The 14900-nt window shown below is 37.5% G+C and overlaps 1 protein-coding gene across 1 annotated transcript in view; it reads left to right on the top strand.

Moving 5' to 3' along the window:
- The first annotated feature begins 3294 nt into the window (after positions 1–3294).
- LOC109927541 (centromere protein F) overlaps positions 3295–14900 on the top strand; it is a 35978-nt gene continuing 24372 nt past the window's right edge. The window contains exons 1-2 of the mRNA XM_020527580.2: positions 3295–6926; positions 7830–10133. Coding sequence (XP_020383169.2) covers positions 3333–6926; positions 7830–10133 — 5898 coding nt within the window. The 5' untranslated portion in view covers positions 3295–3332. The remainder of the gene's footprint in view (positions 6927–7829; positions 10134–14900) is intronic.

Here is a 14900-nt window from a genome sequence, read left to right as displayed (position 1 = left end):
CTAGAGGGTGCTCCACCATTTAAAATGATTAATAATCTCATCTTGTCCTCACTTCCACTTTCTTGCCTGCTCGCCATAACCCTTCAACCTATTACTAATTAAAAATCTGTTTATCGCCTCCTTAAATTTACTCGATGCCTAGCGTCCACTACACTATGGGGCAATGAATTCCACAAAGTTAGTGCATTTTGAAAGAAGTAATTTCTCCTCATCTTTTTTAAATCTGCTACCCCTTATACTGAAATTATGACCTCTCATTCTAGATTGCCCCATGAGAGGAAACATCGTATCTTTTGTCAACATTGTCAGTCCCCTTTAGCATCAATTAAATTTTTTCTGGTTCATCTAAACTCCAAAGAATGTAGACCTAAACTGCTCAATTTTTCTTAAGACAAATTCCTCATCTGTGGAATCTAATCTAGTCAACCTCCTCTGAGCTGCCTCCAATGCAGCTATGTCTCTCTTCAAGGAGACCAAAATTGTATGCGATACTCAACGTGCAGGCTCGCTAATTCTATATACAGTCGCAGTAATACATCCATACTTGTATACTTTATTTCTTTAACGATTAAATGCTAAAATTCAATTTACGTTCCTTACTACTTGCTGTACCTGCATACCAGTTTTCTGTGGCTTATGCATGTGGGCACCCAGATCCCTCTGCAGTGAAGCACTCTGATCTTTGACTCCACTTGTTAACAAGTTGCTTTTCTATTCCTCTGAACAAAATGGATAATTTCACACTCATCCATGTTAAACTTATCTGCCAAATTTTGGCCCATATACCTAGCCTATCCATATTCATTTGTAAATTTCTTATTTCTTAGTTGCAATCCACTTTCCCACCTATTTTTAGTGTTATCTGCAAATTTTGCTACAGTACTTTCTATCTCTGCATTCAAGTCATAAATGTAGAGTCTACGTATTTGGGGCCCAAACACTGAACCCTTTGGTACCCCACTAATTACATCTGGCCAGAAAAAGACCCATTTATCCTGACTCTGCTTTCCGTTGATTACTCAATCTTCTATCCAAGTGAATAAATTATTCAAGCCCCTATGACCTTACCTTGTGTATTACCTTTTGTGCGGCACCTTATCAAATGCCTTCTGACAGTCCAGATATACCACATCTGCAGCGTCCCCACTATCCACCTTGCTTGTTACATGTTCAAGAACTTAAGTAAATCAGTCAAACACAACTTATCCTTCATAAAACCATGCTGAATCTGACGAAGTGAGTTTTGACTTTGTAATGTCTTATTATTGCTTTGATTCAGACAATTTTCCGATGACACGTTAAACTAACTGGTCTATAATTTCCTATTATCTGCCTTCCCCTCCCTCTTCTTTCCAATCCACTGGGACATTTCCTGCATCCAGGGAAATTTGGAATATTATAACTGATGGATCCACTATCTCTGTTATTTTTTTTAGTAATCCTTTCTTAATCTTTTAAGTTTCACAGTCTTCCAGCCTGCCACTAGTCTTTGACATATGGTATTCCTTAGGTTTTGACTTTATATTATCTTTAACTTGCTTGTTTAGTCATGGATGTTTCTTCTCCCCTTACAATCTTTCTTCCTTTCTGGAGCATATTTTGGGAACAGTTGAGTATCTACTTAAACAGCTGACACTGCAATCAATTGTCGTACCTTTTGCTCTTCCTGCCCAATCTATTCAGCCCAAATCTGTCCTCATGCCTGTTCCAAAACATATATTGTTCCAAGAAACAATTTCTCATACATTCAATGAACATTCCCTCTCAGCTACCTTTATCAATTTGATTAATCCAGTTCTAAATGCTGAATAAAATCACCCATGATTATTCATTTCTCACAAACCCCTAGTATTTCCTGGTTTATACCATGTCTCACTGCGCGACTATTTTTGGGGATCTCTCGATTACTTCCACCAGGAACTTCTTTCCCGTGCCATTTCTTATCTCTATCCAGGCAGATTCCAGGTCTTGATCACGAATGCTGATTTCATTTGTCATTATGGTACTCATGTAACCCTTTACTAACAAAGCTACACCACCTCCTTTTCCTTCCTGCCTGTTCTTCTGAAATACTGAATACCCTTGGAAATTCAACTCCCGAAAGTGGCCTCCTTGCAACTACATTTCTGTAATTGCCACCAAATCATACTCGTTTGTCTCTTTGCTAATTTTACTCCAAATTCCAAATGCTTCCAGATACAAAGCCTTTCGTTTTGATCTATTACCAAATTCCCAACTCTTATATGATTATTACTATGGATTAATGAATCTCATTATACATTAACAGATGTAAAGTAGTTTGTTCTGTGGCTTCCAAATGGGGTCGGGTGCAGAGCAGGGTGCTGGAGCAGGGGGTGTTTGAGTTAGATCATTAAGGTGGGTGGAGGTGTGTGTAAGGTAAGTATGGGCCTGTTAAATAGCTATTTATGAGTTAGACCATACATTAAATATTCTGACTTTTCCTGAGTAATTAGTTTACTTAATGTCATTGAAACAGTCTGAACTCTCCAAGTTAAATGGAGGCTTTCAGAGAGAACCAGGTTTCGAGAAATTGCCCACCAAAAAAACTCAACATCCTCTGCAATTCCTTTGGAGTGTGCTACAAATGGGATTGCTTAAAGTTGCCATGTGTAACTCCTATCTACACTGGAATAAACACAGTCTGGCCATTTGAAAATACAGGCTTTTGTATTTGCTGGGAAAGTGCAAGGGGTGAGGCTTCTCAAATGGGTCACCATATCTGCCTCATTCCCAGTCACATTCTCCTGTCCCTTAATTCAAATTAAATCTCTTCCTTTCTGAAACACCAGTGTCCAAAGCCTGGACTACAGTTCATCGTCTCTCAGTCAGAGTTCCTTTTAAAATACAGAAACTTGCTGCAGGTATGATTGTTGTGAATCAGACTAGTGTTGCCAGCCCTACGTGCTCCTACAGGTGCTCTGTAAAAATTGTACTCTGTAAAAATTGTACTCTGGTGAACTAACTCGTGTTTGTAAATTTCATGAAAAATTCAATTTCATTTAACAATGATCTGGTAGATTTCTTTAGTGTACATTCAGCATGTGTAAAATTGTAATTAGAACATATTTATAACTTTAATTATGACATACCGAGGAAATCCCCCTTCTCCAAAATGTGGTAGACATAAATGGTTTTAATATTAATTAACTCTATTGCAAGATCATTTTCATTTGTTTTGTCTTGAGTATTGATTTGTGGACAAAGTTATTGCTTTTGATTTCTGCATCCCTTTTCTCTTTTTAGGTAAGAACAGTTCTCAGGAAGCTGAGATAAACCATCTACAACACAAATTAGATGAACAAAGCAAGTCAATGTGTATAAATATGGAAAACCTTGAACAACAAATTTCTCATCTGAAGCAGCAACTTGACTCTGCTTGTAAGGGTATGAAAGAGAAAGAAGAAAGCATGGAACAGCTAAATATCAAAGGTCAAAAAATGACAAATGAAATTGAAGAACTGGAAAAAAGTATACAATTAAAAGAACAGGCATTTCAAGAACTGAAAGAGGAAAGTAATTCCCTGGCTCAGTGGAAGATGGAAAATATGCATGTTCTAAATACTTTTCAATGTGAAAAGGAGGTGATGAATAATAAAATTAAAGAATTAGAGCAAAATCTTGAAGTGAGTTTGAAAAAAAATCAAGAACAGGAACAGAGTCTAGAAGTTTATCAGCATACAAATGAAAAGCAATCAGAAAAGCTTAGGTCAGTTGAGGATGAAAAAGAGAATTTGCATCGCCAGACTGATAATCTCAAGCAAATTCTAGACAACAAAACTTCTGAGTTAGAAACACAAAAGCAGACCTTTGAAGAATTCATGAGTTCTTCAAAGCAGCAAGAGCAAAAGAATGGAAAGGAAATAGAAAACCTGAACTTGAGCATTTCTCAGCTCACAGCACAGATAGCTGAACTGGAGAAAAAATTGCAACAAGAAACTAACAAAGTTGTGAAACTTGAAGAGTCTCAGCGTATATTGATTGCTGATTATGAAAATGTCAGTAATCTGGTGAAGTCAAAAGAGTGCTTAATTGAATGTAAAGAAACGGAAATTTTGAATTTGAAGGACAACATTTTGCAGATCACAAATAATCTTGAAGAACAGCTTGCTAAAGTTGAAGCAGAGAAAAAACATATAATGCAGGAGTATGAAAAAGTTTTACTTGACAGTCTTGAAATTGAAAATACAAAGTCAACGTTAGAAATTTACCAACATGATATCTCCATCCTCAAGGAGCAGATTACTTCTCAAGAATCCTTACTGAAGCTTGAAAGACAACAACGATCTGAGATTGAGAACAAGTGTGAAGCTCTATTAAAACAGACAGAAGAATTTGAAGAAAAAATTGAGAAGAGAGAAAAGAAATATGTTGACTTGCAAATAGAAATGGAACAAGAAATTCATCAACTGAAACTGCAACACGACGAAGCATTGCAAGCTATCTTAGATGAGAAAAATAAATCTATTGAAAACATTGCACGAGAACTTGAGACCAATGCAAATAATTTGAAATGTTTGCAGGTAGCCAATGAAGAGTTAGAAGCAAAGTTGGAAGCTTGTCTTTTGTCTGAGAAGTGCATTCAGGAAAAAGATGAGTTAATTAGTTTGAAGGAAGAAGAACTCCTACAGCTTTCTAAGAGAAATGAAGAACTGAAAAACTCCAACAATACTTTGATGCAGGAAAATATAGAGTTGAACAAGGTGAATTCTAGTTTTGCTGATGAAATGAAAAGAAATGAAACAATGTTGCAGGAACAGACTAAAAAATATGAAGAAGAAGCTGCTACCAAAGAGAACTCACTCAAAGATCTTAAAACTCTGTGTGAAGAACTAAGTGTAAGTCAAAGATTTCTGCAGAACACAGTAGCAGACAAAGAAAGTGACATTAAGAAATTGCTGGAAAAGATGAATGAGAAGGAAACCAGGGAAGATGGGTTAATGCATCAGTATGCTGCATTAGAAGAAGAATTGAAACCTCTTCGTGAAAAATGCAGTGCTTTGGAAGAAAACAAAGATTTTTTGCAAATGCAGTTGCATGAGAGCTCACAGGAATTATTGGTGAGAAATACAGAAGCTGAGGAGCTGCAAAGAAAACATACTGAGTGTTCTACAGAATATAATGCCAAAATTCTAGACTATGAGGAAAGGATTAAAACGATGCTTGAGGAAATAGATGGTTTCAAGTTACAGCTGCAGAAGATGGAAGAAATTGATCGTTTAAAAAAGGAACTTTCTGAATCATATGCAAGACAAGACAAAATACTGGAAGATCACAATGAATTGCTCCAGGAAAAAGAACAATTAACACTCCTGTTAACAAAGAAAACTGAACAAGAAACCATTTTTGCAACAGAATTAGAAAAGCTTGAAAGTGATTTGATGAGAGTCCAGTCTGAAAATATTAACCACAGTAAATTAATTACAGAGAAAAATACTATTGCAGAACAATTGAAAGACACAATCATAACAAAAGAAATTGAACTTCAGAAAATTCAAGCTCGACTTCAGCTTCTCCAGATGGACCTTGAAGATAAAGAGGCTTCTTTAGAGTCTTATATTTCCCAAGTAGAACAAATGCAAAGTGAGATTAGCAGTGTGGAGAGTAGGTTTCAAAATAGTGAGGAGAAGAGGATTCTTCTGGAGAAGGAATTAACTTCAATGCAGACAGAGATGGAAAATGTGCATTTGAAATTTAATGAAAGTAAGAACCAAGAATCAGCTTTGCTGGAACAAATAACACTACAAAGACAAACAATTGAAGAGCTGCAGAGTAAATTTGATGAACAAAAAATGGATTTTGATCATCTCCATTCCTTGGAAATCCAGCTTGCTGAAAGCCAAGAATTGGAGAAGCAATGCAGCCTAAAAGAAGAGGAGATAAAGGAACTTCAGAAGAAACTGTGTCAGTCTGAACTTCGTGTAAATGAATTAATGAGTCAAAATAGTGATATTGCATCTAAAATGGCTTCTCAAGAGCAGGAGCTAAAAGCACAAATGCAAATTACTTTGAGCAGTATGGAGGTTGCACTGCAGCAGAGTGAGGAGCAAAGAGCACTTGTGCAGAAAGACTTGAGTAAGGTGCAGTCTGAATTATCAGCTATGAACTTGCATGTCATCGAAAGTAAAAGTCATAATAAAACTTTGATGGAAGAAATAACTCTGCAAAGGAAAACTGGTGAGGATCTGAAGAGTGAACTTGAAAAATGTAAAGAACAGGAAACACATCTCACCTCAATCGTGTCTGAGTTACACTCTCTTATTGCAGCTTTGGAAACTGAAAAAGCATTGCCGTTGACTAAAGTAGATTTAACAAACAATATTGCTATCCATGATACTCAAGAGTGCAAAGTTGTAAAAGAAGTAATGATTGCATCCCTAGAAGCTAGGCATCAAAACATTTCAGAAGAGAAAGAGATGGCTGATGTTGAAAATGATTCATCAGATGATAAGAAAAATCTTTTGAACACAATTGAAAATTCACCCAACTTGATTGTAAATGACCAAACAACCTTTTCTGTTGAAAATGATCACCTGATAATGAAGCCCGTGGAACTGGAAACTTGGCCTGTGACTTCTGAGCAGTCTATTACATTGCTCAGAGAAAAATTTCAAAAACAACAAGATGCTGCAGATCAAGAAACCTGGGATTTGCATCAAACCTTAATTGCAACAAGACAAGAACTTGAATTTCTGAAGCAACAGCATTCATCAGAAATTGAACAATGGCGGTTGAAGTTGACCAATCTAACAACTGAGATGGAAATAAAGTTGGCTGCACAGAGGCAGCAAACTGAGTTGCTGTCTACAGAGTTAGAAGGTGCGAGAGTCCAACTTCAGTCTCTGGACCTCAGTTCCCAATCATTGCTGTTTACTAGCTATCATCATGAAGAGAGTACTCCGCATAAGGTGAATAATAAAAATCAATATCATAGTAATGAAATATTGTAATATATAGTATATGGTTTACTGGTGAATAAATGTTAGTGTGTGGACCTGTTAAATTAAGTAAATGCCATAGCTCTTGAAAAATGTTTTATTGGTTCATGAAGCAATCTTGAACCAGACCCTCTAAACATGTCTTTCCTTGCAGCAGTACCAATCAAATGGCATTCAGAAATAGCAATCATAGCTTTATAAACCTTCCTTCTCAAGCGATCACAGTTAATTAGTCCCATTTGTGGTAGTTTTTCCATCACTCAATCTGAAATCAGTGAATCACAGCCTGTGAACTGTCTTTAGTACAATACAGAATGTGTATCTAACAATCTGAAATTTCATAGAATATTTTTTGTTTTGGCAAGCTATTGACTGGTTCCATATTTTCTACTCATCCTGCACTCAATATTGAAAATCTTCTTAACCGACATTCAACCCAAATAATACATACATTACTGAACTCATTTTAAAAACCTTTTGCCTTGGTTTTGCATGGAATTGGAACATTTTAAACACATGTACGGGTTTCAAAAGTACTGCCAATGTATGTATTTTAGAGGGAACATGATTACCTTTCATAGTACCCATCACTCATTCAGGACATCTCAAAATTACTTTCTAATATTTTAGAACGAATTTTGTCTAAAATGTAATAATATTAAAAAAAACCTAAAATGGCAGGCATAATTTAGTACTGTTGTTTCTTATGGGATCATTTTCTGTCCTTCTTTATGATTTGTATGTTGCTATATAATTGGTGTTTCATTCATATATCAAGTTTGGCATTACATACTTGAAACCGACAATTGACTATATTTTGTTTATAAGGATTGATGTGTTTAAATTACAACTATTTTTATTTTTCAATTAAAGCTTATTGATTCAAAGAAACACCAAACAGAGGTGATGATCATCACTGATCAATTGGGATCTGTCAGCAGACAAAATGTGTCCCCTGATTCTAATGTACAATGGGAGAAACAACCCAGTTTACAATCTGGAACAACAGGAGAAAGCCCTGTATTTTCCAAGGACTACACCATTTACTTTGATAATACTAAGAATGTAAGCAAGGACGTTGATAATGAATTGAATGAAAGCAACACAAAAGAACAGTGCATAGTTCAATCAACACAGTTAGGTAATGATGAAGTTAGTGGCCCAGTGGAATGCCAATCAATCCATGAAACCTTTGTTGGATCTCTGTTACAATTGGACCAGGAGTCTGGCCAAATACTTCATCTGCTTCCAAATGAAGAAAATAAGAAAATAACTGAAGAGCTACTCAGTGAGATGGAGAATTTGCGTAGCAAGCTAGATATCAATCAAAAAGAACTATTTAACAAAACTGCTGCTTACACTGAGTTAGAAAAGAAAATGCTCATCTTTGAAGAAAAGAAGCTCCAACTATGTAATGAATTGAAGTTTTCTACTCTTGAAAATCAAAATCTTCGAGACAAAGTAAATGATTTGGAAGAGCAGCTCAAAAATATTACATTACAGCTGAATCTTGATAAAGGTAAATTGCCTGAGGTGACCAAGGTGTTGGAAAGCCCAGAGATGAATAAAACAGACAGGAATGAACAATTCCTTCAACTAGAAAATGAACTGAAGCGAGCAAAATCAGATAAAGCTAACCTGGAAAAACACATTCTTGAAATGGAAGTTGATCTGGATGAGTTGCAGAACAGAAAGCAGTTGTTAGAAAAAGAACATGAATCAAGTCAAAGGACCATTTTCATTCAGGCAGAAAAGCTGAATGAGCTTGAAACAGAAAATACTGGAGTCATTCAGGAGATTAGTACTCTAGCTGAGACAAATAATGAATTGGAGCAAACTAGTAAAAAGTTGAAGGAAAAAGTTCAAGATCTTGAAGCAGAGAAAATCTACAATGTTAATACAATCCGGATGCTTGAAGCTGAAGTAAAGAAACTAACCAGTCAGCGACAAGCTCTTGCTGAACAAATGGAGAAAAATTCAAAGGAAAAGGAAAGCATAATCCAGGAAATTGATTGTTTGGAAAATAATTCAGTGTTGGATAGAGAAGGTAAGGAGAAATTAGAACAAGAACTAAATCTGTTGAAGAAGGAAAACTTATCCATCCTAGAGCAAACTGAAGCTCTGCGGAGCAAGTTTAATGCAGTAGAGCTTGAAAAGTTGAAACTACTCCAGTCTTTGGAGTTCTCTAAATCAGAAAAAAGTGAAATTGCAACAAGGTTGAACTCTACCAAGGCAGAAGTAGCTGAAATGCGGCATGCTATTGAGAAACTTAAAATACGCATTGAAGCAGATCATAATAAACATCAACAAATGGCTGAAAAACTTAAAATCAGTGAACGAAAAACAGACTCCCTTCAAGACAAGGTTGAGGCACTTGAACGGGAGCTTCAGGTCTCTGAAGAAAATATGGAGCAAATGGTATTAGAAGCTGAAACTGCAAAGGAACAGGTTGAAATATTAAAGGAAGAGAAGGAAATGATTACTGAAAATCTGAAGCGATTGAAAATGGACCTCCATTCCTTAAACTCTGAGAAACAAATTTTACAGAAGCAACTGCAACAAAGTCAGGAAAAATTAGAAACTCAGTGCTCACATTTGGCAAGAAATTCTGAAGCAGCTGAAAATGAAAAAGTCAAAATGACAGAAGCCTATGAAAATTCTGTTAGTGAGCTACAGTCTCACATTTGCCATTTAAAGGAAAGGATGAAAATCTGCCAAGAAGAGTTGGAAAAATTGAGAGAAAATGAGAAAAATTACCTCAATCAAAATTCACATTTGGAATGTGAAAATATTCAGCTATCCAACCAACTTTGTAAAACTGATGAGCTAAATGTGGAGCTAAAATCTACAAATACAATACTAAGTAAAGATCTTCAAATTATTCAACAGCAGTTGAATTTGCATACAGAAGAGAAAGAGAAACTTCAGCAACAGATTATAGATCTGGAGCAATTGAAGCAGAAAAATTCTATGGCTTTGAGTAATTTGCATATTGAGGTGGAGAACTTAAAGAGAGAAAGGAACAACTTACAGACAGCAGTAGTGGAATCTCAGCAAGAAGCGCAAGATTTGACATCCAGGCTAACGATAGTGCAAAACATGAAGGAAAATTCTGAGAATCAACTACAAAATGAACTACAGGTTGCACATTTGCAAACTACTACACTTCTTGATCAGGTATAATAATTTCAACAAAATACTTTATTAGCTCTTTGGTTTAGATGATTTTGTTGTTAATCACAAACATTACATCCACGTTTAATGTTCTTTCCCAAATTCTTTTCAAAATCCTTTTGAATTAACATGTCCACTTTAACTTTAACTTTATGTCTTCACTGCATCCTGTCATTTGAATACCAATTTTGACTCTGTGTTAGCATTATAGAGTCATGGAAGCAGATTCTTCGGAACTATGGAAGTACGGAAACGGACTCTTTAGCCCTACTCATCCATACTGATCAGGTTTCCTAAATTGAACTAGTCCCATTTGCCTGTGTTTGGCCCTATTCCAACTAAAACCTTTCCTATCCATCCACTTGTACAAATGACTTTTAAATGGTGCAATTGTACTGGCCCTATCACTTCCTCTGGCAGCTCGTTCCACATATGCATGCCCCCTTGTGTGAAAAAGCTACTAGTCAGAGCCCTTTTACATCTCTCCCCTCTCACCTTAAACCTATGCTGTCTAGTTTTTTAGACTTTCCTACCCTGAGGTAAAGACTTTGGCTATATCTATGCCATATCTATGCTCTTCATGATTTTATAAACCTCCATTACGTCACCCCTCAGCTTGTTATGCTTCAGGGTAAAAACTCCCAGCCTATCCAGCCTCTCCTTATAACTCAACAAATCTTCCAGTCTCGGGAACATCCTGTAAATCTTTTTTGCACGATTTCCAGTTTAATAAAATCCTCCCTATTAGCAGGTTGACCACAATTGTACCCAGTACTCCAAACGTAGCCTTACGAATGTCTTGTACAGCCATAACATGATGTCCCAACTACTGTACTCAGTGCTGTGACCAATGAAGACAAGCCCGCCAAATCCTTCTTCACCACCCTGTTTACATATGAAGCCACTTTCAAGCTACTATATACCTGCACCCTAGGTCTCTCTGTGTGCCAACATTCCCCAGGGCCCTACCATTAAGTGTGTAAGTCCTGCCCTGATTTGTCTTGCCAAAATGCAACACCTCACATTTATTTTAAATTATACCAGCCCACTGACCCAGTTGATCAAGATTGTTCTTTCAGAATTTATATTATCTTTATTCTTCAACTACCCTGGAACTTTCAACATAGATTTATCAATTTAAATGGAGTTTAATTTTTAAATCTTTGTATTTATTTTATATTTTATTTGATAATATTAATTTACTGCATCCCTGTAAAAATGTTATAGTAAATAATAGCACAAATATCTCCTAGTGTTGCTGTTAACTAAGATGTTTTCAAATTTTACATTTTTGAATATTGAATGGCCTGCAATGTTTTCAGTGCTTTTTAGTTATCATTGCCAAATTCTGGAGTCGCAATTTTTCTTTAACAAAAATGCTTACAAATTAAGGAAATCACCATTAAGTGAATCAGCAAATATTGTAATCCACATCAATACAAATATTAATAATCATATTCATACAACATCAGCATTTTGAGTTTAAGTATTGGTTTGCCGTATACTTTTAAAGCACCTTGGAACATGATTGCTACTTACCTCCTAAGTTCCCAGTTTTTGCCCATCACCTGCAAGCCATGTGTCAGGAGTGTGATGGATACTTGCACAGATGAGTGCAACTCAAACAACACTCAAAAGGGGGTGCAAATCAAACAAAGCAGCTTGTTTGATTTGCACCCCCATGAACGACCTTCAATATTCACTTTCCACCACTGATACACAGTGGCAGCAGTATGTACCATCTACAAGATACACTACACTAACTCACCAAGTCTCCTCCAACAGCATCTTCCAGACCTGCATCCTCTATCACCTAGACAGGCACAGACAGCCAATGCATGGGAATGCCATCATCTGCAAGTTCCCTTTAAAGCCACACATCATTCTGACTTGGAATTAGATCACGTTCCTTCATTGTGCTGGGTCACAATCTTGGAACCACGTCCCTAACAACATAGTTGATGCACCTATTCCCAAGGCTCTGCAGCAGTTCAAGAAAGGAGCTCAATACCACCTTTGTAAGGTCACTTAAGGATTGGCAATAAATGCTAGCCTAGCCAACCACAACCACATTCTATCAGTGAAGAAATAAAAAAAATGAGAATTTATGTTTTGATAAAGGAGGACATAACAGTGCTTGGAGAGAATATTCTTAAGGGGTCATAAATGAGGCCATATGGTTAGAACTTAGAAGCAAGAAGAGGATGCTCACACTGTTGGGACCGTATTATAGACCCCCAAGTAGCTAGTGGATACAAGAGGAGCAGATGTGTAGAGAGATTGCAGATACCTATAGGAATAATAAGTAGTATTGGTTGGAGATTTTAATTTTCCTTGTACTGACTGGGCCACCCAGAGTCAAAGGCTCGGATGGGGTAGAATTTGTCAAATGTGTCCAAGAAAGTTTCTCAAATCAATATGTAGAGGGCCCTACTAGGTCCAGTGTTGCACCTTCCCTCTTAAGAAATGAGTTCGGGCAAATGATTGAAGTGCCAGTTGGAGAGCACTTTGGGTCCAGTGACCATAACTCTCAGTTTTAACATGATTATGGAAAAAGATAGGACAGGTCCACAGATTAAGGTGCTGAACTGGAACTGGGCCAATTTTGGGGCCATTAGACAGGATTTAGCAGAGGTCGATTGGATGAGTCTGTTTGAAGGAAAAGGAATGACTAGCAAAAGGGAGGCTTTTAAAAGTGTGATATCAAGAGTCCAGGGACAGTATGTCCCTGTGATAGTAAAGGGAAAAGCTGGCAGGTTTAGGGATCCCTAACTGACGAGTGATATTGAGGCTCTGGTCAGGAAAAAGAAGGCATGCATTGGGTTTAAGCTATTGTGCTCAAGTGAATCCCTAGATGACTGTAAAAAGTGTAGGAGTACATTTAAGAGGGAAATCCAAAGAGCAAAAAGAGGGCATGAGATGGATAAGACAGATGAAGTTAAAGATAATTCCAAGAGGTTCTGTAGCTACACTAAGAGGGTGGCTAGGGAGAGAATAGGTCCCCTTACAGATCAGCGTGGCTGCCTATGTGTGGAGCCACAGGAGATGGGGGTAGATTTTTAATGAATATTTCTCCTCGGTGTTTATTGAGGAGAGAATCATGGATGCTAAGGAAATAAGGGAAACAAGTAGGGATGTTTTGGACCGCATACATATTACCAGAGCATAGATATATGTGCGGGAAGTCATGTCTCACAAATCTTTTATAGTTTCTCGAAGATGAAACCAAGAGGATAGATGAGGGTAGCGCAGTGGATGTTGTCTTTATGGATTTTAGCAAAGCCTTTGACAAGGTCCCACATGGCAGACTAGTCATGAAGGTTAGGTCGCCTGGGATCCAGGGAGAGCTAGCTAATTGAATTCAAAATTGGCTTGGTGGTAGGAAGCAGAGGATGATGGTTGAAGGTTGTTTCTCGGACTGGAGGCCTGTGACTAGTGGTGTGCCACAGTGGTCGGTGCTGCGACCTTTGTAATTTGTTATTACATAAACGATGTGGATGTAAATGTACAAAGTATGATTATTAAGTTTGCAGATGATACAAAATTAGGTATCATTAATAGCAAGGAAGGTTATCAAAAATTACAGAGGGTTCTTGCTCAGATGGGGAAGTTGGCTGAGGATTGGCAAATGCAGTTCAGTACAGATAAGTGTGAGGTGTTGCACTTTGGAAAGTCAAACCAAGGTAGGACTTATACAGTAAATGGTAAGGTCCTAAGGAGTGTTGTGGAACAGAGGGACCTAGGAGTACAAGTACATAGTTCATTGAAAGTGGCATCACAGGTGGACAGGATGGTGAAGAAGGCATCTAACATGCTGACCTTCATCGGTTGAGGCATTGAATATAGGAGTTGGGACATTATGTTACAGTTGTGTAAGTCGTTGGTGAGGTCACACTTGGAGTATTGTGTACAGTTTTGGTCACCCTGTTATAGGAAAGACATAGTTAGACTGGAAAGTATGCAAAGACAATTTACGAGGATGTTGCCAGGACAAGTAGGCCTGAGGTATAGGGAGAAGTTGGCCAGGATAGGACTTTGCTCCTTGGAACGTAGGAGAATGAGGGGTGACATTATTGAGGTGTATAAAATCATGAGGGGCATAATAGGATGAATGCATATAGTCTTTTAAGAATTAAGAAGGACGTGAGGGCAATTTCTTCACGCAGAGAGTGGTGCGTTTTTGGAAAGTGGTTGAGGCAGGCACAGTAGCGACATCCAAAAAAACATTTGGATAGGTACATGGGTGGGAAGGGTTTAGAGAGATGTGGACCAAATGCGGGCAATTGGAACTAGCTGAGTGGGCACCATGGTCAGCATTGATCAGTTTGGGCCAAAGGGCCTGTTTCCATGCTGTATGACTCTGATTCTGTGTGCAAAGGGGCTTTAAAACTAGAATGAAAACCAATACTGAGCGCAAAAGGGAGCGATTAAGAGGGTGATCAATCAAACAGATCTAGAAATTGGTCATCATAACAAGGCTGTAGACTCCGTAGTCTGGGGTACAACTGACTATATCATTTAGACACAAAGAAATATACTCTGTACCCGTATGGTCATGAATTTATTAGGGTAGTTTTTAAAAGGGGAGAAAGGGAAAGAAAATTGGTTAGAGGTGGAAATTTAGAGAGGGAATGTGGGCAGCTAAATACTTACTGGGCAGATTTTTCCCTTGCCAGAGACGGTGAGAAGGGGAGATAATTATTCAACTGTGCCCTGGAAACCCACCCTTTCTAACCACCTCTGCAATTAAGTGATCAGAAAAAAGGTCCA

This window comes from Rhincodon typus, chromosome 9 (genome assembly GCF_021869965.1).
Source record: "Rhincodon typus isolate 14 chromosome 9, sRhiTyp1.1, whole genome shotgun sequence".
NCBI lineage: Eukaryota > Metazoa > Chordata > Chondrichthyes > Orectolobiformes > Rhincodontidae > Rhincodon > Rhincodon typus.
Note: the sequence above shows the minus strand (reverse complement) of the source record. Positions and strands in the feature narration are given on the sequence as shown.